At 40.2% G+C, this 21,391-nt stretch overlaps 1 protein-coding gene across 4 annotated transcripts in view; it reads right to left on the reverse strand.

Annotated features, from left to right (window-relative positions):
* The window catches only part of LOC126295377 (peroxynitrite isomerase THAP4-like), an 81,087-nt gene that overhangs the window by 19,963 nt on the left and 39,733 nt on the right, over positions 1 to 21,391 (reverse strand). For all 4 annotated transcript variants that reach the window (XR_007552478.1, XM_049987860.1, XM_049987862.1 and 1 more), the window contains 3 exons: positions 18,552 to 18,626; positions 12,348 to 12,422; positions 4,446 to 4,523 (listed from right to left, as the gene is read on the reverse strand). Coding sequence is in view for 3 of the 4 variants with exons in the window: in XM_049987860.1 (XP_049843817.1) it covers positions 4,446 to 4,523; positions 12,348 to 12,422; positions 18,552 to 18,626 (228 nt within the window). In the remaining variant the exon portion in view is untranslated. The remainder of the gene's footprint in view (positions 1 to 4,445; positions 4,524 to 12,347; positions 12,423 to 18,551; positions 18,627 to 21,391) is intronic.

A 21,391-nucleotide genomic window follows, 5' to 3' on the forward strand; every position in this document is an offset into this window, starting at 1 on the left:
CAACACTGATGTATGCTGACACACACGGTGTGAGCCTAAAGCTTTAACTACTGTGCTGCTCCAACTGCTATTGGACTGATGCTGGACCTATCGAGATGACACTGTGCAAATTTAAAAACCTGTGTACTAGATCTCGCAACTTCCGCAGGCTTACCTTCACACAGCCTCCAACACGAGTGGAAAAACAAATAACACGATACTGTCACATTAAAAAGGCGATAACAGGAAATAAATAAAGGAGAGACATACTGAAACACACAATTAACCCAATGTTATGAGTGTTAATTTCTACTGTATAGTAGTCGTAGAAGTTTTATTTATCACCTTCAAGAAATTTTCTGTTGTGCTTTGCGTTCAAACAGTGCAGTCGGCACACACAAGATGCCGCCATCGTGTTCTCGAGCACCGTGTACCGGCACGACAGTGGCAGTAGCGTGGCATGCTTCAAAGTACTCACAGTGGGGGCGCCACAAGAGATGCAGCCACCATACCTCTAAAGTTGACGGAGCCGATCGGGATGCAGCCCTACGCGATTAAGTCGCGTCGTCGTGGCCCAGAAGGGGAGTCGTCTGCTGGGCCTTCTGGTGTGCAGAGCTGGTCTCACCCCAGTGATGACGCTGTTACTGTAATAGTCTTTATGGGAGATGAACTTTGGCTATGGAACTGGACACGAGTGATTATGCTGAGTTATGTTTTACCCTTCTAATAATTTCCGGGTATGCAACCGGATCCCGTCGACATTCTGCCACGATATTTCGGCCCAGAGACGTCCGGCCATCATCAGGTGAGTACACAACTACTGAAGAGCCCAGGTGCAGTCGCGGTATTTATACCGATTCTCGTGCACGTGTTGACATGCGCGGCATAGCCGAGTTGTACGTGCTGCCCTCGGTGGTGAAAGTAAAAGATCATCTAGTCATTGAGTATCGAATGTTTTACCCCATTTTCACAATAAATCTTGTAAGCTGTAATTAATTCCAACTTTCCATTTGGTAGTTTGTACCTGGGACACAACAGTTACACAATTACCAATTTGTTTGTTTGCAGGTACGTCTGCAGCGTTGCTACACATACGGATCTTCATGCCACATTAACCCTTTTAGTGCCAAATACGATCTGATCATCATCCAGATTTTCGGCGAAAAATGCCAGTAACGATCTGATCGTGATGCCCTTCTCATTCATTTTTTCCGCGCTTGAAGGCAAAGTTGTTAGTATTTCCTAGCCAAGACGCAGAAGGAAGGTCGAAGGCACAGCATATCGATCTTCTTTTTGATTGTCAGTGCAATATTTCGAGTAAAATAAACTTCTCTGGTGGTGTTTATTTACCGACTATTTCGCGGTAGCATGGTGTCGTCAAGTAAGAAGTTGTGGTTCGATACAAGTGATATAGACAATAATATGGTAAGTAGTGGAAGTGAAGATGAATTTGCAGAAAGTGAATCGGATTATGAGATGTCCGGTGGAGAAGAGGACTCGTCGTTTTCTTCTTCAAGTGACGATTGTGCTTCAGCAAATGATGACAATGACGATGACCAAACACAACTAAATCGCAGTGCAAATACTTTTGTTGAAGTAATGGATGAGGCATCAGATAATCCACCTCCTCCAAGCTTTGTGTATGCAGAAGTACCAGGCCCTAAACATATACCAGCAAATGCCACACCAATTGATTTTTTCAATTTGTTCTCCTCACTGCAGCTTCTTGCGATTATGGTGACAGAGACTAACAGATACGCTCGCCAGGTGATTCAGTCAACGCATTTATCGCCAAATTCGAGACTCGAACAGTGGCAGCCAACAATTGTAGCAGAAATGAGGGCTTTTATAGCAGTAATTTTGAATATGGGACTGATAAAAAAAACTGACGATTTTTAGTTATTGGTCAACTGATGCAAACCTGTTGACACCGTGGTTTTCGCAAATGTTTTCAGTTGTTGCTATGGTTTTTCCATTTTGTAGGCAATTCCTGGTCACCCATTATATGATCCAACAGCCAAATTTCAAGTGTTGGTGGATATTGCCAAAAATGTTTTCCATCGCTACTACACTCCACCCCACACCAGCAACTGAGTGTTGATGAAAGTCTTGTTGGGACAAAGGCGCACTCACAGCTAATCCAGTACCTTCCCAATAAACATCATCACAGATGGGGAGTCAAATTTTGGATGCTGTGTGATTCAGTTGTGAATTACTGTCTAGGGTTTTATGCATACCGTGGTGCAAAAAGTGATGATGAAAAAAACGAAATAAAAGAGAATGGCCTGGGATATGTAGTCGTCATGAAACTACTTACTCTTGGGAGCTACATGCAAAAAGGTTAGCATGTGCTTTGTGATAACTTTTTTTACATCTATTCCTCTGGCAGAAAAGCTGTATTCAGTTGGCACTTATCTAATGGGAACAATTAGAAGAAACAGAAAATTCCTGCCACGTGGTCTTCTGTCGAATTATGCTGTAGGTCAGCTAAAGTTTTTCAAGAAATCTTTTATACTTCTCTGTGGCTTCAGACAGAAGAGATCACAGAGAAATCCAGTCCACTTTGTGAATACATCATCCTATGCTACATCATCAGAAAAGACAATTCGCAATTGACAGTCGGTCCAGAAACCAGGTGTAATTTTTGAATATAATAAGTATATGGGTGGCATTGACTCATCTGATATGATGGCATGCTGCTATTTAGATGAGAGAAGTACTGTCAAGATGTGGAAGAAGGCAGTGTTCAGCATAATTGCCAGGACATTGCTGAATGCATATGTTTTGTATAAGGAAAGCCTAAACCCCAGTGACAAACCACTGACACGGCTGAAGTTTAACAGCATAGTCATTTGCAAACTTTCTAAACAGTTGTTTCAGGCAAGGACTGCAACCACAAGTGCAATAGATATAAATGTACCTGCTCCAACAGTATATGGTGTAGAGACTCTTCCAGGGAGAAAGGAACTCTACTGTAGTGTTTGTTCTACGGAGGATAAGAAGCGGCGTTCACGAACAGTATGTGTTTGTTGCAAGAAAGGACTGCATCCTTCATGTGTTGGTCAGCATGTGTGCAAGTAGTTGTCATAACTGCAACGTCACATTTGTCAGTGATTTATGACTGAAGAGCTGAGAACACGTTCAGAGCAAAACAATTTTTTTGTAATGTTATGTTCTTTTTGATTTTTTCCTTAGTGAAATTAAAAAAAATTGTATTCCTTTATGGTGTTTTTGTTAAGGAAACTACAGAGATTCTATATATACCTGAAATGTTTGAGTATATCATCATTTGATGGGTCTCAGAGTAAACTGAAATCAAAGTTTTAATTTTTTTCGATAAACCGCATCATGAAAATAATTTTTTTCTCTGAAAATATGTTCTTTGACAACGTGTATTGCACATATTACTGTAGCCAGCAGCATTCCCTAAAAATTAAAAAAAATTACATTCCTTTATGCATTAGTTTAGATTTTATTGCAAGTATGGCAGAGGTCTGCATTTTACTGTAAAATTGCATGGCACAGGCACTTTTAACATGATCTTTTGAGAAAACGTCTGGCACTAAAAGGGTTAATGTAGCGAGCCACTAGAGGAGCCAAAACTGACTTCTGCAGTCCACTGCTAAAGTTCAGTACTACGTGGTGATTCATTTTTGACAGCAGTAGAAGGAAAAGTGTGAATCCTTTAGCTGTCTGGTACGACGAAGCGCACATACGTATGAGAAGTTACAGTTTGGTGGAAGGAAGACTGATCCAATAACCCACGTTTTACAAATTGCTCACCACGTTCCCATTTCTGCATTATCCACAGAAGCTCTCGACACAGCTGATGAGGACTGCAGAATTCCGAAACCGATTGTTCTGCAAGTTAAGTAGCTCAGGCCAAAAACAGCTGTGTTTCATTAGAAAAAAGAGGTTTCCAGGATCAACCTCTCCACTGGGCACAGACCACACTAGCCGGCTGCAGTGCCGACATCGTCCGACAGCGTACCTGAGTCAGCCAGCCAACGCACTATCGTTGCTCTGTAACACTTCAGTGTGAGCTGGTACCCAGCTCCGTGAGCAACAATTTTCTTAAACTCCTTTCAGAGCCCATTACCGACTCGTCCGATTTGACCAAAACCATCTTTCCAGTCTGGGCAAAGGAGCAGGGTACGCATGGAAAAGCAGGCATGCCTACGCGGCTGCTCTCCGCAACGGGCTGGACACGATACTTCTGTTACATTGTATACAGTGTACTGTGTGCACACGTGCATTAGGAATTACAGTCTGGGAGAAGAAAAAACTGTGCACTATGGGACTGGCACTTACCTAACATTCCTGAAGATAGCAATGCATATAGAGGAGGGGAGAGTAAAATTATTGGACACTATCAAGTTTCAGTTAAACTACTTTCACACTGGACTTTATATACTGTGTTTGTACTTTTCACACAACCACTTCTGTCCCTTTCAGCAGAGCCTTACCTGTGTTCTGTGCTCCTCACAGGAGTTCTCTTCGTATTCAGGCTCCTGTTCCACCTTCACTTTTATCCTCCCACACACCTGCAAAAAATAACATACATGCATCACCAAATATCAAGTCAAATGAGAGACGTGATTCTACAACTTAATGTAATTATTAAATGGTACAATATTTATGCTGAAAAACAAAAAGATTTAATTGTGAGGGCCTGATGATGTCTCTGGTGGGGGGGGGGGGGGGGGGGGGGGAGCAACACAGAATAGGCATACAATACAGTGGAGCAGAAATGAATAGTATGGATAATGAATTAACTGGCACAATGAAAATAATCGCGAGAGTGCAAATAGGAATCACATACCCAAGGGTCCATACCAACTTAGGTGTGTTTAGACAAATCATCCATACCGGATATTGAGAATTTTAACATATTCTGCCTGTTGCTGCTATTGATACTGGCATGGTGTCAAAATATGTGACACAAATAGCTATATATTTTGATTGCAGTGGCATTGAAGCTTCCATTTTTTACATCACAAAGGGACAGTAACCCTAGCATGTGATATGAATTTCAACATGGTATTTAACCTGTTCCCAAGAAAGAAAGGTTCTTTATACTCAGATGGACAGAGAGACAGACAGACAACAAAATGATCCTATATGGGTTCCATTTTTATCTACTGATGTACTGAGCCCTAAAAAGTGTCAAAATAAGTGAGGAAGGAATATGTAAAAAATTGAGAAGCCCTAAAAACTAAAAAGAAACTTAACAATCTACCTTATTAGCCACTTCTCCACTGTCACTGTCATGTTCAAGGACTCAAATTCAGACGAGTTCTGTGACAAGTCGCAATGTTTAGACCCCTGTACTTACGGCACAAAGACAGAGGTTGTTCTCTGATAAATTCGGATATATTTAAATAAGTATTACACTACCAATGCGAAAAAGCTAGTACCTCATACAACTGAGGACACAGCACCTTCCTTCAGAGTAGCAGCCTGTTCATTATACTTGGCTGAACACAAATGTTTAATAACTGCATCACTTTGTAGATCTTGATTCACATCTCTGGATGGCACAATCTTTGGAAAACAGAGAACTAATGAAATCTCAGCATGGCTTAAGAGACAACAGTGGTCTGAGCACAATTTTGTCTTTATTGTGCTCCACAATGACATCACGCCACTTGTACACCTACTTTGTGAATAGTTTTCTTTACATGACTTTCTTAAACAACCGTGTGTGTGTGTGTGTGTGTGTGTGTGTGTGTGTGTGTGTGTGTGTGTGTGTGGTGTTGTTCTGCAGCAGAATCAAATTTTTTGTTTTGGTCAATCTATCTTTAGTGAAAATATATTCTACATCTACATGACTACTCTGCAATTCACATTTAAGTGCTTGGCAGAGGGTTCATCGAACCACAATCATATTATCTCTCTACCATCTCTAAGATTCCACTCCCGAACAGCGTGCGGGAAAAACAAACACCTAAACCTTTCTGTTTGAGCTCTGATTTCTCTTATTTTATTCTGATGATCATTCCTACCTATGTAGGCTGGGCTCAACAAAATATTTTTGCATTCGGAAGAGAAAGTTGGTGACTGAAATTTCGTAAATAGATCTCACCGTGACGAAAAACGTCTTTGCTTTAATGACTTCCATCCCAACTTGCGTATCATATCTGCCACACTCTCTCCCCTATTACGTGATAATACAAAACGAGCTGCCCTTTTTTGCACCCTTTCGATGTCCTCTGTCAATCCCACCTGCTAAGGATCCCACACCGCGCAGCAATATTCTAACAGAGGACGAACGAGTGTAGTGTAAGCTGTCTCTTTAGTGGACTTGTTGCATCTTCCAAGTGTCCTGCCAATGAAACGCAACCTTTGGCTCGCCTTCCCCACAATATTATCTATGTGGTCTTTCCAACTGAAGTTGTTCATAATTTTAACACCCAGGTACTCAATCGGATTGACAGCCTCGAGAATTGTACTATTTATCGAGTAATCGAATTCCGACTGATTTCTTATGGAACTTGTGTGGATCACCTCACACTTTTCGTTATTTAGCGTCAACTGCCACCTGTCACACCGTACAGCAATCTTTTCTAAATCGCTTTGCAACTGATACTGGTCTTTGGATGACCTTACTAGATGGTAAATTACAGCATCATCTGCGAACAACCTAAGAGAACTGCTCAGATTGTCACCCAGGTCATTTATATAGATCAGGAACAGCAGAGGTCCCAGGACGCTTCCCTGGGGAACACCCGATATCACTTCAGTGACGTTAAATGTAGACGAGGCGTGTACCGCATTTCCAGCCATTGAGGATGGCCAACGAAATTTGAATGTCACCTCTCAGAGTCTGCTGGCTTCAGGTGATCAGCCGTACACGGTACTTCGACGGCTGCCACTATCTTCTTTGTGCTTCTAGCTGTGGGATTTTGCATACTCAGTGCTGGGACTCCAACCAGACTCGAGTAATGTCAGTCTGTAACGTGCCGCGCTGTGTCCTCGTATTAGTGCCTCTTAAAGTTCACGTTACAACTGGTTGTAGTGAAACATTTCCTCACCCAGTAGATGGCGCACAGTGTTCCTGACCTACCTCACTTTGCTTATTCGATATTGTCTTCTCGGTAGCTGCGTCCGTCTCACCCAAATCGCACTACAGTTAAGAAGCTGGGATCCTAGATTATGTTTTCCAAAATCAAAAGTCAATACCGTATTCATTGTTGAACACTTACGACAACCAAAGTCCAATTTATTTGTTACCACTCACACACATACAATCTTCGTGTGACCAGGCCTCTTACACTTAATAATCGTCACATTAGGTAGGTCAAAAACTTCCAGTCTTCAACAATGTTCACTATACGCGTTAAATGTTCAAAGCCGAATACAATTACACTTTTTTAGTACCGACCAGAAAAGTTAAGCTTCTGTTTAAAGTATTATCACATTCCGGCACTGACTTGCTGCACTTTCTGACCGAGAACTGAGAACTGCACCAGCTCGGACCTTATATAGACGAGTGCTTGAATATTTGACTATTTCTGTTAATATATTATAGTTTATAATTTACCAGGGTTAATATGATCCTTTCTAATTGGTTTTGAAGTTAACTATTGGGTTTCATTACTTAAATAACACGAGTGAGCTGTATCAATTTAAATACGCAGAACTAACTTGTGCATCCACAGTGGGAATTCCAGACTTATAACCATGGCAGCCCTCTTGAACAATAATTTTTACTTATTCAAATTTACTTAACTCTTAATTAATGCACTTACAAAGTTGACACTGGAGTCATTATACATAGAAAAATAAAGGTAGCAAAAGTATCAAAACAGATCACTGAATTATTTAGTAGCTTGGCCACAATTGGCACTGAAAGTCATACAGGCTACAGATTTCAAGTCTTAATATCTACTTAACTAATAGACTTTAGGTTAATTTAAACACTTTGCTGGAATCAGTAAAATTTAGGCTTTCTTTTGGATGCAGTCTTATAGCTGAATTCGATCTATTAGCTCACTGGAATTTTACTTAATATGTATTGCACAATATACATCATTGTTCATAACTTTTAATACAATGCATTCCCAATAAAGCTAATTAGCTCATTACTTTCAGAATAGACGTTAGAATGTACTGAAATAATAGATTTCACTAAGGGAATTTTATTTAAACCATTTCTGAATTCTGTGCTATGAGGCTGAAGGTCACAGAATCTGTAGTCAGTATCTGAGTAGTGAAAATGAAAGAAAATAAAAGTTCATTGCTTAACTAAGTTACTGAAGGAGCGTAAAACCGAAACAGGATAGCAGTGGGCAATCCTGCTTTGTTACAAGTTATTTATAACTGAGTTCAACTCCCCAAGTCTCCAAACCCTCTGATACTTATTGAATTTTTGGAGCCTGCATTTTACTCTGTGAAACAGACATACTCTCAGTATTTTCCCAGATCTGGTGGATGTTATTGCCAGCAAGATCTTAAATAAAGAAGAAGAAGGAAGAAAGAAAATCGAGTGCCAAGTCCCAAGCCTGTCTCAGTTAACTTTTGCAACATCTTCATTTTGACTGATTGCTGCCCCACCCTAGTGATACCACCATATTTCATTTCACAGTGCTCGGTGCTCAGTCACTTTAGCCAAGTGTATTACTGACATTTTTCGCACCACTTACTAATATTTAATCTTTCTCCTCCTAGCTGAATAGTGACTTGTGATTCCAAACCAAAACCGACAAATTTTTTCCAGCTGACTATTTGCCAAGGTGAAGACACTAGCATTTTTGTTTTTGTGACAGAATTGCAGATATATGAATGAGATAAGTTCAGTGACTGAAAATACGTAATAGCAACAGCAAGTCTATCTCAAAACATGATAACATCAAACATATATTTAAGTGTTACGTGTCTTCTCTGAAAGTATTTGTTTCTAGTGTAGTCTTGTACAGGAATGAAATGTTGTTGATGAACAGTATGGAACAGAAAAGAGCAGTAGCTTTTGAAATGTGGTGCTACAGATGAATGCTGAAGATTAGGTAGATTGGCGAAGTAACTGATGCTGTAGTACTGAATTGAGTCGAGGTGGAGATATCTTTATGGAACAACTTGAACTAAAAGAAACTTCCACTACAGTAATCAGGTTTAAATGAATGTATGTTGCAGCAGTTTTGCAAAAATGAAGCAAACTGACAACATAGACTAGCACGGAGAGCTGCATCAAACCATATCTTCAGACTGAAGAGCACAACACCACACAAGCTCAAAAGAATACTGTGAAAATACGTTTCAGCCTTTCCTGTTACAAATGAGGTTATTTCCTAGAATTCGAGGACTGAAAATATATCTCAGCTGCACGACAAGTACCGAGACCCACACAAACACGCTTCTGTTCCTACAGTACCTATATAACTTTATCTTTGATAAATACGGATGCACTCGTACAGATACTACACTAGCTGGTACTGATCGGGAGCAATTTTTCATGTTCCTCTGAAAGCAGCATCTTTCCTAATGAATATTGCTTCAGCAAATTGCAAATAGTATGCAGCATTGATTGGTAAACAATGAAATCAGTAACAACTGTCAAACATGTAGGGGCATAACAGACACTGTTAAGTAGTTTTAATAGAAAACAGTATGACAAAACTTACAACTACTCTTATAAAAACTGAGTGGTTAAATAGTTCATTAATTTACCAGTTATGAAGGAGATGAAATCAATTTCAACAGAAATGGTTTCTGCATGGGTAAACAAAAGCTAAATTAAGGACCCGCCCAATAATTTCTTGACTGTGCATTACAGAGACTGTCATCATCACATGTGGTACTAATTTACAGCAAGGAACATTAATTTAATTAAGGCTGTTGTAATACAAAACAGTAGGAGGAAATGGCATTTAAATCAATTATCATACTCTCTCAATTGTGTCCGAAACTCAATAGTGTATTTATTTATAAGACCAAAGACTACTATTAATCAAAGTCATTCACACACATAGTAAAACCAATAATACTTCATTTTACAGGGAAGAGTCAACACAAACAGTTCCAAATGCTGCCAACTTATTGATGAGTATCTGGCAGTCAATCTATAACACTGTTACTATAGCTAGATTATTGGGGGACTCATAATTTATGTAGGTTACCAATTATTAATAAGACTGGTACACACACAACCTGAGGTGCCACCTCAGATTTCAGTGTTTGCTCTTTAGCAAACTAGCTCGACAGCCTCCGATATAGAGGATTGGTAGTGGCACACAGAAACACATTCCTGCAAAAATGTCAGTACTGTCTAAAGGCCTCATCTTTAGTTCAGAATCTACATTCAACCACACTGGAGTCATGAAGGACCTTTTTTTCCTTTACGTGTTCTTTGCAGATTAAACATTCTTTGTCACACAGCCCACTGACAACAGTCAACCAATCCCAAATATAAGCTTTTTTTAAAAAAAAAAAAAAATAAAAACCAGTTCCAAACTCCCTCCAACTGTGATCCTTCTCCCATTCCACTCAAGTCATCCCTCAGTTATCCCCCTTACCTAAGCCTCTGCTAACTTGTTTCCCACCACCTCCCCCTTACTCTTGCCCCTCTCTGTGTCCCTCTCCCCTTCTCCACCACCACCACCACCACCACCACCACCACCACCTTCCTCTCCTTTCCTCCCCCCCCCCTCCACTTATCCACCTCTATCCACTATACATTTTCTTTAATTCATCTGTTTCCTCCCTATCTCCTCCCCACACCTGCAACTAACCAGGCAACTACTTTTGATAACCAATAGTCATAAGCAATCTCACTGCTATGCCACGCATGTACATTTCTCTCTCTCTCTCTCTCTCTCTCTCTCTCTCTCTCTCTGTGTGTGTGTGTGTGTGTGTGTGTGTGTGTGTGTGTGTGTGTGTGTGTGCGTGCGTGCGTGCGTGCGTGCGTGTGTAAGTGCGTGTGCGTGTGCGTGTGCGTGTGTGTGTGTGTGTGTGTGCGCGCGCGCGTGTATACTCCTTCTAGGAGAAGACCAAGAGCTCAAAAACTAATTTTAACTGTTTTTTATTGTGTGGTTCTATGTGCTACAAATCAATCCTCTATAAATAAGCGGTTGCTTTTCCCTTATTTTATATACTTTTCCATCGAAGAAGTTCCATTATTATTATATATCTTAAAATGGTTTAATGTGTCTTCAAACACTTCTATCTGTGTGGTACAATACTCTGTGAGAGATATTCTTCATCTATCTGTTTGTATTTCTGTTTCATATCAAGGGCACGAACAACTCAACAGTCTGATGACAGTATCTTTGATGGAATGTTGCAGATCTGATTCCACTGTGTTTATTAAAAGTTGGTTGTAAAAAATAAAACAACTTGATGACTATTATTTATTATGTTCAAAATGTTCACTCCCTTGTCAGTCTTTATCAAACACACACACACACACATTTGTTACATGTGAAATATATCTTTTCATGGCTGAAGTTAATAAACAATGTCACGTTGAGAACTCTGCTTGCAGAGGGATTTTCATAATAACTGAAATATTTTTATGTCTTTATTGAGAAATTAAATTGATTTGGAGACCATCTGTGCCTAAAGCTTTGGAGAAGTACAATAAAGTTATGATATTAAACATACAAACTGGCTGAGCGCATGAACGGACACAGACGAACTGTCCGCCTAGATGTCCAATACCCAGGAGTGGAGCATGCCCTCCAGCATAATTCTAGGGACCTAGGAACCTGCTACACCGTATGTGCCATTTGGCTTCTCCCACCCAACACCAGTCCCTCTGAACTGCGGAGATGGGAACTTGCACTCCAGCACATCCTTTCATCCCGCCATCCCCCTGGACTGAACCTACGTTAAACAACCTCACTCCCATTTACTTTTCAGTCTTCTCCTCTTTCCCTTTCCTCTTTAGCCATTCATGCATCTTTTCATCCTACATCTTTATACTATACACCTCTTTACTTCTGTATGCATCCTCTTTGGTTTGAAGCTGGCACAGTACCTACAGTAGAATATCTTTGGCGTCCCTCTAACAACCATGCCTCCATCCTTGCTACCCTCCCTGTTTTCCTTTCCCTGTTGCTTCATAACCTGGGTTGTGAGTAACTAAATCCACTTTCCCTTCTTCCATTTCTTTCCTCTCTCTCCTCCCTGATGAAGGAACATTTATTCCGAAAGCTAGGAACTTAAATTTTCGGTTGTTTTTTGTGTTTATATCAGCTGTACTGAGCTGAGGTAAGTACTGGCCAGCCCCTCTATCTCTTTGTTGGTAATTGTTTCACATCTTTATATGAGATTTTCCATTAAATAATTTTATACAACGAATTAAGAATTTCAGAGAGTATATTCCGGTAGACTTAAGGATAAAAAGAAGTACAGTGATATGCAGCTCTCACCTGTTCAGCTGCTGTATATGTGGACTCCTCTGGATCATCTGCTGGTTCCTCCTTCACTATTGTGATTTCACATCCCTGGAACAGGTAAGTTTCACATTTCTAAGTAAGCAGCAGAAGTAGTTAGAGTAAAAAAATTTTTCTGAGAAATTTGCAAAATGTAATTGCAAATCAAAGTCAATAACAAATATTAACTATGTAGCCACAGTGTTCACCTCTTGACACAATTGTTAACACTCAGTACTACCTTATAACTTCATCTTCTGGTGGTAATGCAGCCAACTTCAAAGAAATACTTATTCTACAGAAATATCCAATACGGATGTTGTGTTAAGACTGACAGCCAAGCCTTTTATAGGAAGCCTGGTACGAGACCTTGGGACTCACACTTTTGTGCTAACACTTTTACACCTTAATGGGTTGTTTGATGTTGATAACAAGAATAAATTCACAGCCACTAACAAGAACAACAAGGAAGGAAGATTAGGGTCAAATTACCCTTCACACACAGACTGCGGAAGAGAAGCACGCGTGATATTCTCAAAGGAACCACCACACAATTTGTATTATGTGATTTCAGAGACCGTAGAAAAATAAATCTGGAGGACAAGATGACAAAAAAATCCGAGTCTGGTGTCTTCCCACTGCACTCCCTTACTCAGTCACAAGGAGGTAAAAATAATTTTGGTACAGACTGCACAACCCTCTCTAGGGTTCAGAATGGAGTTACACATTCTGGTCCACAAAGATGCAACAGGCTGCTAGCAGACCTCAGGCAGGGGTTTGGAAACCACCTCATTTTCAAAATACAAGTTAAGACTGCATTATTAGCTGCTCCAACTCATAATTTCTCAAAGTATTTGGACAAGGGGAAGCAAGTTCCACATGCTTCAAATGTCCATATTTTAGCTTTTGACTTTTGCAATATACAGACAGTGGATGGAACCTGTGTGAAGTTATAGAAATGCTTGGTTTGCGTTACTGGATGAAAACAGCAGCTGAGTGGTATAACAGAAGCAGCAGCAGCTTTCTTAAATTGAATGTCTTTCATCTAATGTACAGACACGCACATTGCGAGGGCTGGAAAAATAACACGTAATGTTTCGATACAGCATTAGTAGCGTCCTACTCAACACAGTCACATCATTTAAATATCTGGGCATAGCACTGCAAAGTGATACGAAATGGAATGAGCGTGTGAGGATTGTGGTAAGAGAGGTGAATCATCAACTTCGGTCTCATTGGGAGTATTCTAGGAAAGTTTGGTTCATCTGTAAAGAAGGCCACGTATAGGACACCAGTTAAACAAATTCTCAAATACTGCTACAATGCTTGGCATTCTTATCACGTCAGATTAAAGAAAGACATCAAAGCATTTCAGAGGGGGGCTGCTAGATTTCATACTGGCAGGTACAAACAACACATAAGTGGAAGGTACAAACAACACACAAGTGTTACGGAGATATTTTGAGAACTCAAATGGGAATCTCTGGGGTGAGGAACACTATTGAGAAAATTTAGAGAACTGGCATTTGAAGCTGACTGTAAAATGATTCTACTGCCGCAAACATACAATTCGTAGTGGTGCAGGGTACCCTCCGCCACACATGTAAGGTGGGTTGTGGAGTAACGATGTACGTGTAGGTGTATATGTAGATGTAGACCCCATAATTATCAGCATGGGTAGAGCAGTGCTAGTCATAATTCATTCTTTTTATAATTTATAGAAGCACACAACAGTGGTTGCTCATGGTTGTTAATGTATAAACTGACTAATTCCGCATCCCTGAGGGTATCCTTTGCAATGAGATTTGCAAAAAATGATGTGTGAATGAATTAGAAAATAAGTGTATAGAGCTGCTCATCGAACTCCACAAGGAGTAAACTGAAATGCACTTTATAATTCAGTGTGTGCCCATACTAGTACAAGTGAAGCAACATATCACTGCTGGCAAATATACATCTCACGAAATTTGATCTCTTGTAGAGGCTTACACTACAGTCATCCTTCCTCCACACAATACACATATGAAAGAGGAAAGTGGTTAATGGATGAGCTGCAATAAGTACCTTCATTCAAACAAAATAAGGCTCTTTACTTAGTACAGACAAAGTGTTCACTAGACAGACGTAACTGACAAATGTACTGTGTAGTGTACACTCATGCTCATAAATTAAGGGTAATTGCAGAATGTGGTGCCACACAACGTGGCACTACACAGAACTGGCGCTAATAGCATAGGCACATAGGGAACACACACGACACACATCTGTAAGTCCATGGTATTGGCGGCAAGTTGAGAAAACCATCCCGAAACACATGTGCTACAAAAGTCACTGTTTCCTGCGCACGTACCCTAACATCAATATGGGATGTGATCACCGTGCACACGTACACAGGCTGCACAGCGGGTTGGCATACTCTGGATCAGGTGGTCAAGAAGCTGCTGGGGTATAGCCTCCCATTCTTGCACCAGTGCCTGTCGGAGCACCTGAAGTGCCATAGGGATTTGAAAGCGTGCACCGATACGTCGACCGAGAGCATCCCAGACATGCTCGATGGGGTTTAGGTCTGGAGAACAGGCAGGCCACTCCATTCGCCTGATGTCTTCTGTTTCAAGGTACTCCTCCACAATGGCAGCTCGGTGGGGCCGTGCGTTATCATCCGTCAGGAGGAAGGTGGGACCCACTGCACCCCTGAAAAGGCGGACATACTGGTGCAAAATGACGACCCGATACACCTGACCTGTTACAGTTCCTCTGTCAAAGACATGCAGGGGTGTACGTGCACCAATCATGACCCACCCCACACCATCAAACCACGACCTCCATACAGGTCCCTTTCGAGGACATTAAGAGGTTGGTATCTTGTTCCTGGTTCATGCCAGATTAAAACCCGGCGAGTATCACTGTTCAGAGTATAGCTGGACTCGTCTGTGAACATAACCAGGACCACTGTTCCAATGACCATGTACTGTGTTCTTGACACCAGGCTTCATGGGCTCTCCTGTGACCAGGGGTCAGTGGAATGCACCTTGCAGCTCTCCGGGCGAATAAACGGTGTCTGTTCTGTTGTCTGTAGACTGTGTGTCTGGAGACAAACATTCCAGTGGCTGCAGTAAGGTCCCGAGTGAGGCTACCTGCAGTACTTCATGGCCGTCTGCGAGCACTGATGGTAAGATATCGGTCTTCTTCAACACACCTCTGCGTATGTGATATGTGGACTGCTACCAGCGCCACCGTGTAATGACTGCAGGTCAAATGCACTGCATGGTAATACCCTGAGGTGATTTAAACCTGCAAACTACCCACCAGAACGTTGTTTCACCATGTATCAGCATTATCTTAAATTTATGAGCATGAGTGTAGATGTCTAGAACATTGTCACGGTCTCTTCAAAGACACTGAAACCCTCACAATATACTCCCTTCCCAATATGCTTATTCCCAGGTGGTATTTTTCATTAATATAAAATGGAACAATGGAAAATCCAGGATGGAATGAACAATATTAGAAAAGAAAAGCTGTTGCTCACAATATAGTGGAGATGTTGAGTCGCGGATAGGCACAACAAAAAGTATCTCACAATTAAAGCTTTCGGCCATTAAGGCCATCATCAAAAACACACACACACACACACACACACACACACACACACACACACACACACACGACTGCAGTTTCAGGCAACTGAAGCCACAATGATTTTAATTTGTAATGTTGTTGTTGTTGTTATTGTTGTTGTTGTTTTTGTTTAGTCTGAAGAGTGGTTTGAAGCAGCTCTCCAACTACTCTGTCCTGGGCAAGCCTTTGTATCTCTGAGTTACTAACGCAATCCACACTGTATTCGAGCTGCTTTTCCACCACATTTCCCTGCAGTATCAAACCAACAATTTGTTCATGCCTCAGGATGTGTGATATCAATCGACCTATTTGTTCAATTAACTTGTGTCATGAATTTCTTTTCTGCTCACTGCAATTCTGTTCCTCCTCATCTGTTATTTGATCAACCCATATAATATTTGGCATTCTTCTAGAACATCACATCTTCAAAAGTTTATATTTTCTTCTTGTCTGAACTGCTTATCGTTGATGTTTCACTTCCCCACAAGGCAAAGCTGCACTCTAGATAAATACCTTCAGAAAAAGAGCTCCTCACACAAACTGGTATCTGATATTAACAAATTCATCTTTTTTGGAAATTCTTGTCTTCCTATTGCCAGTCTGAAATTTGTATCCTCTCTATTTCACCCCTCTTTAATTATTTTGCTGCTAAAATAGCAAAACTCGTATACTAGTTTTAGTGTTTCATTTTCCGATCTAATTCACTCAGCATCAAATGATTTAATCAGACTTTATTATATTATCCCTGTTTTACTTTTGTTGATGCGTGTCTTAGTGTTTTTCCAAGACAGTATGCATTCTGTTCAACTGCTCTTCAATGCCCTTTACTGTGTCTGACCAATATACAGTGTCATTTGCAATACCAGACACAAAAAGGATTTGCAGGTAGACATAATTTATGTTTGATTCAATGTATGCTTCTGCATCTATCCTCTGTTTGTAGAAATTATTATTTTTTATTTAGAAAGGAAATAAGGAAGTGTGGTTATTTAGAAAGGAAACTTAGAACCAGACTTGATAGGGAATTCAAGTTCTGGGAGAAGAAATAAAAAGCTTAAGGTTTGCCAATAATTTTGTGATTCTGTCAGATCGTGAATAACTCGCAAGACTACTTGAATTCAATAGACAGGGTCTTGCCAAGTGGTTATAAGATGAATATAAATAAAATCACAACAAGAGTAAGCAGAGCATAGTCTACGTCAGGTAATGTAACAGATACGCTGTTGCTCATTCTGGGATTTATGAAACACAGTGTGTCAGTAAGTGAGTGAATTAGTCATCATTGAATAAAAATGAAAATGAATCTACGCTACATAGACTTAACCTATATATACATATATAAATAAATAGAGATTCTCGTCCCGATCCTGAAGGCCCAGGGCATGCCAACCAGCCGCTGTGTCATCCTCTGCCATGCTGCGTCACACGGATGTGGTGTGAGGGACATGTGGTCAGCACCTGGCGCTCCCAGACATTTTGACAATTTTCAAGACTACGTAGCCGCTACTTCTCACTCACGTAGCTCCTCTATTGATGTCACGAGGCTGAGTACATCCTGTACCAGCCCTCCCATCGAGGGAAAAACCTTGGCAGTACCAGGAATCGAACAGGGTTCCTCCACATAGTAGCCGTGTATGTTGATCACTCAACTACAGAGGATGACAAATTATGTAGGTACTACAGTTTATCAACGACAAAATGTAAGGGTAACCATCCTATATTCTATTTCATCCCAATCAGCAGGACAGCCACCACAGCAGAATACTTGGTGCCCTGTAAGTGATTCATTATGAGTATAAATTAGCTTAACAAGTGTTTAACATTGTTGCTCACCATGTACAATAGCCATTCATTCACTTCAAACAATGGAAAATCCATGATGGAATGTAACAATACAAGAGAAGGAAAGTTGCTACTCACCATTTCCGCTATATCTTGAGTAGCAACTTTCCTTCTCTGGTATTGTACATTCATTCACTTTTTCATTCATTGTGTTTCATAAATGCAATCAGAAAGGAGATCTTTGGGGTTGTGTATCACGGCAAACGGTACTGTACGAAAGGGAGAATCCAGTAAGCAATACATCAATAATTAACTATTGACAAGCAGCAACAAACAATCTGTGTTGATTCTGTTCAACTTGGCCCAAGCTGAAATAGCAGGAAAGCACCTACTCTTAAGCAAATACCTGCTATCTAATTTATGATAAATAGCTGCCATTTTTATACTGCTGCTCTCTTATTATTTGAACACTGCACTGACACTTATTAAGAATAACAGTTATCTACACACTGAAAGAATGCAGTATTTTTCACGGTGAATAATACTACTTGTTCTCCAGTTAAAAGGAATCTTTGATACTTATACAAACACATTATTTTCTCTCGGCGTGGCGAGTCCTGGCAGAATGTACATAATTTAGGCGTTAAGGTAACAACTCACTGAAGACTGCCTTCCTGTGCCTTTTCAACACCCAGTGTCTCTACTTTTCCACGAGTTGTTATCTTTACTACTAATATTATTTGCATTCCACCAGGGGCTTTCTAATACCTAGAAAATAGTATTAAAATAAGGAGGTCTCACCTCTTCAGTTGCAGAATTCATAGATTCATCAGGATCTTCTATTGGTTCTTCCTTCACAACAATGTGCTCACACTCCTGGAACACAAGAGTCTGAACACTAAGCTAGAACAACATGCAGAGTAACAACAAACCCTTAATAGTTCTTAGAAATGTAATTTCAAATTATGAAGAAAGAACAAAAAATGGGTTCTACCTACAGAAGAGTTGTTAGCATACTTTCACTTAATTCTGCCTGACAGTGAAAAGTTCTGTACCAATGCAGCTTTGATCAAACAAATATTTATTTTATAGAAGTGTCAAGTAAAAACTAATTGATGATCTTCTTGCAAAACCCTAGGGGATTCTTGCCTTCATGTGTCAACACATTTACACCCTAATGGTAATAAAAAAAAAAAGAGTGAATTTATGACAAACTGTGAAATTCACAGTCAGATTCAAGGAAAAAGGTAAGGAAGATTAGGATTTAATGTTCTGTCGACCCTGGTGAAACCATTATGGGATCAAATACTCTGACTCTGGGAGACAGTGCAAAGGAACTGTGCTCTTCTTCTCAAACTGACCATCTCAGCATTTGCTATCCGCTATTCTGGGAAACAAAAATGGATGTAGAAGACAAGATTACAAAATAAGCTGCCTTTCTCCACAGTACAAATCTGCTGTTTTCCCATCTCATCCCCTCAGTCAGTCGCTACAGTAAAAGAACAAATAATTTCAGTACAGACTATGTGTCTGCCTCCGCAGCTGGGTGGTCACAGCACTGACTGCCACACAGAGGAGTTGGGTTCAATTCCCATTACTGCCAGGGATTTTTCCTCGGTGGAAAGACAGAAAGGGGGTGCAATCAGTATCGGCAACGTCCAGAAGAGACGTGTGCTGACCACGCGACCCTCCAATCCGTATCCAATAATCCCATTGGCATAGGTTGTCACGGCAGTCAGTTGATACCAATGGGCTTGGCAGAGCCTGTGAGTGGAGTTTCCATTATAGACTGTGTTTCCATTTCCACGGCTCAGAATCAATTTTCATATTCTTGCATAAAGGTCTATGACAGATCGACTGTGTACATCATGCGGGAGATTTGAAAGGTAGTGATATTCAAAACTAGCAGAAAAGGTTCCAGTATTAGTCATTCTTCATCTAAATTTAGCAGAATACTTCAATCAGGGGACGCAAATTCCAATTCTTCTTACGCTCTTATTAAACAAGTTTTGAGTTTCGCAGCATAAAGATAACCAAGAGTGTTCTGAATAAAGTTCCAAAAATATGCTTTATGAATCATAAAAATAGCATATGAGTAGAGCTCGTTTTATTCTTTGGAGGAGCAGTGGCTTTTCTTCAAGGTAGCCGATTGTATATTAAAATACGAACTTAAAGTGATTTTGTAAAGGTACCCACAATTTTCAGTGTAAGTTGATTAGCACTACCCGTAACTTGTTGTCAGTATACTTTATAAAAGTAGGCAGCAGTGGTTTCTTTGGGTTGTTAAAGTGCAAATTAAATCATACAGCACCATCAGGGCTATCCTTTGTGATAGGATTTACAAAACACGGTTTGTGAATGAATCAAAATGAATGAATAGAGATGCATATGACGCTCCAGCCATAGAAGCCAAAATATAAACAATTGCCACTGGGCATGATGTTGAAAATCCTCACCCAGATGTAACTTCCTTGTAACTATCTTAGACACCAACTTCAATTCCTCAATGGTCTGTCAAATCCTTCACGTGTTATCCTATCTCAGTTGCACCTATTTCCTCTTCCCGTTCCATAATACTGTCTTCAGTTTATTTTCATGAATTAGACCCTTTGTATATTCGTTCCACTTTTCAGTTTTCCCTTCTTGCCATATGAGCTCTCGATATTCATACAGTTCCTTCTCTTTTATAAAAATGTCTCTTTGGCCTTACTACAGGCGACATTTATCTTTTTCCTAGTTACAAGTACTTCTGCAGATTGCAATTGTCTTCTAGATGTTCCTGATCAGACACTTTGTACTTTCTGCCAACCCAATTTTTTAGACATCTGTATTCGTTTGCCTGCTCCATTTTGTAAATTCTTATATTTTTTCCTTACATCAATTACGTTCAGTATCTCCTACATCATCCAAGGATTTCTACTATGCCTTCTCTTTTTAACTACGTGAGCCTCCGTTGCCTTCAGTATTTCATCTTTAAAAGCTAATCTTTCATCTTTCTTCTTTCATCCTCTACTTTATTCCCTCCTCCTCTTTCAGTCCAATGTTGGCTAATGCACCCTTTGAAACTTAACTCAACTTCTGGTTCCTTCAGCTCATCCAGGTCCCACTTCCTTAATTACATATCTTTCTGCAATACCTTAAGATTTACCTTCTAGTTCATAAACCAATTAATTATGGCCAGGTACACATCTGCAACTGTGAATGTCTTTTGAAATTTATGCCTTATCATTATACAATCAATTTAAAACCTCTGATTATCCCCAGGTCTCTTCCACATATGCAGCCTTCTTCCACAATCCTTACACTGAGTGTTAGGAATATTAAATTATTCTCTGTTCCAAATTCTGCCAGGTGGCTCCCGCTTTCATTCCCGTCTCCCAGTCACTGATCCCATACTATAATGGGTATTCATAATCTTCTCAATTGACAGTGTTGCTGCAGTACACATATAACATAGTGTGACTGACATGTCCGTATTTATTCGAATCTAAGTCACACTTTTTTTCCATTTTTTGTAATTCAAAAAACCGCCTGCGGCTTAGAATCAAGTGCAAAGCAAGCGGAAGTTTTGAAAAATGTTGGTAGGTGCTGCCACAACTAACTTCTGCTGTCGAATATATGTAGCGCTACACAGATATGTT

Source organism: Schistocerca gregaria, chromosome 11 (assembly GCF_023897955.1).
Source record: "Schistocerca gregaria isolate iqSchGreg1 chromosome 11, iqSchGreg1.2, whole genome shotgun sequence".
Taxonomy (NCBI): Eukaryota; Metazoa; Arthropoda; class Insecta; order Orthoptera; family Acrididae; genus Schistocerca; species Schistocerca gregaria.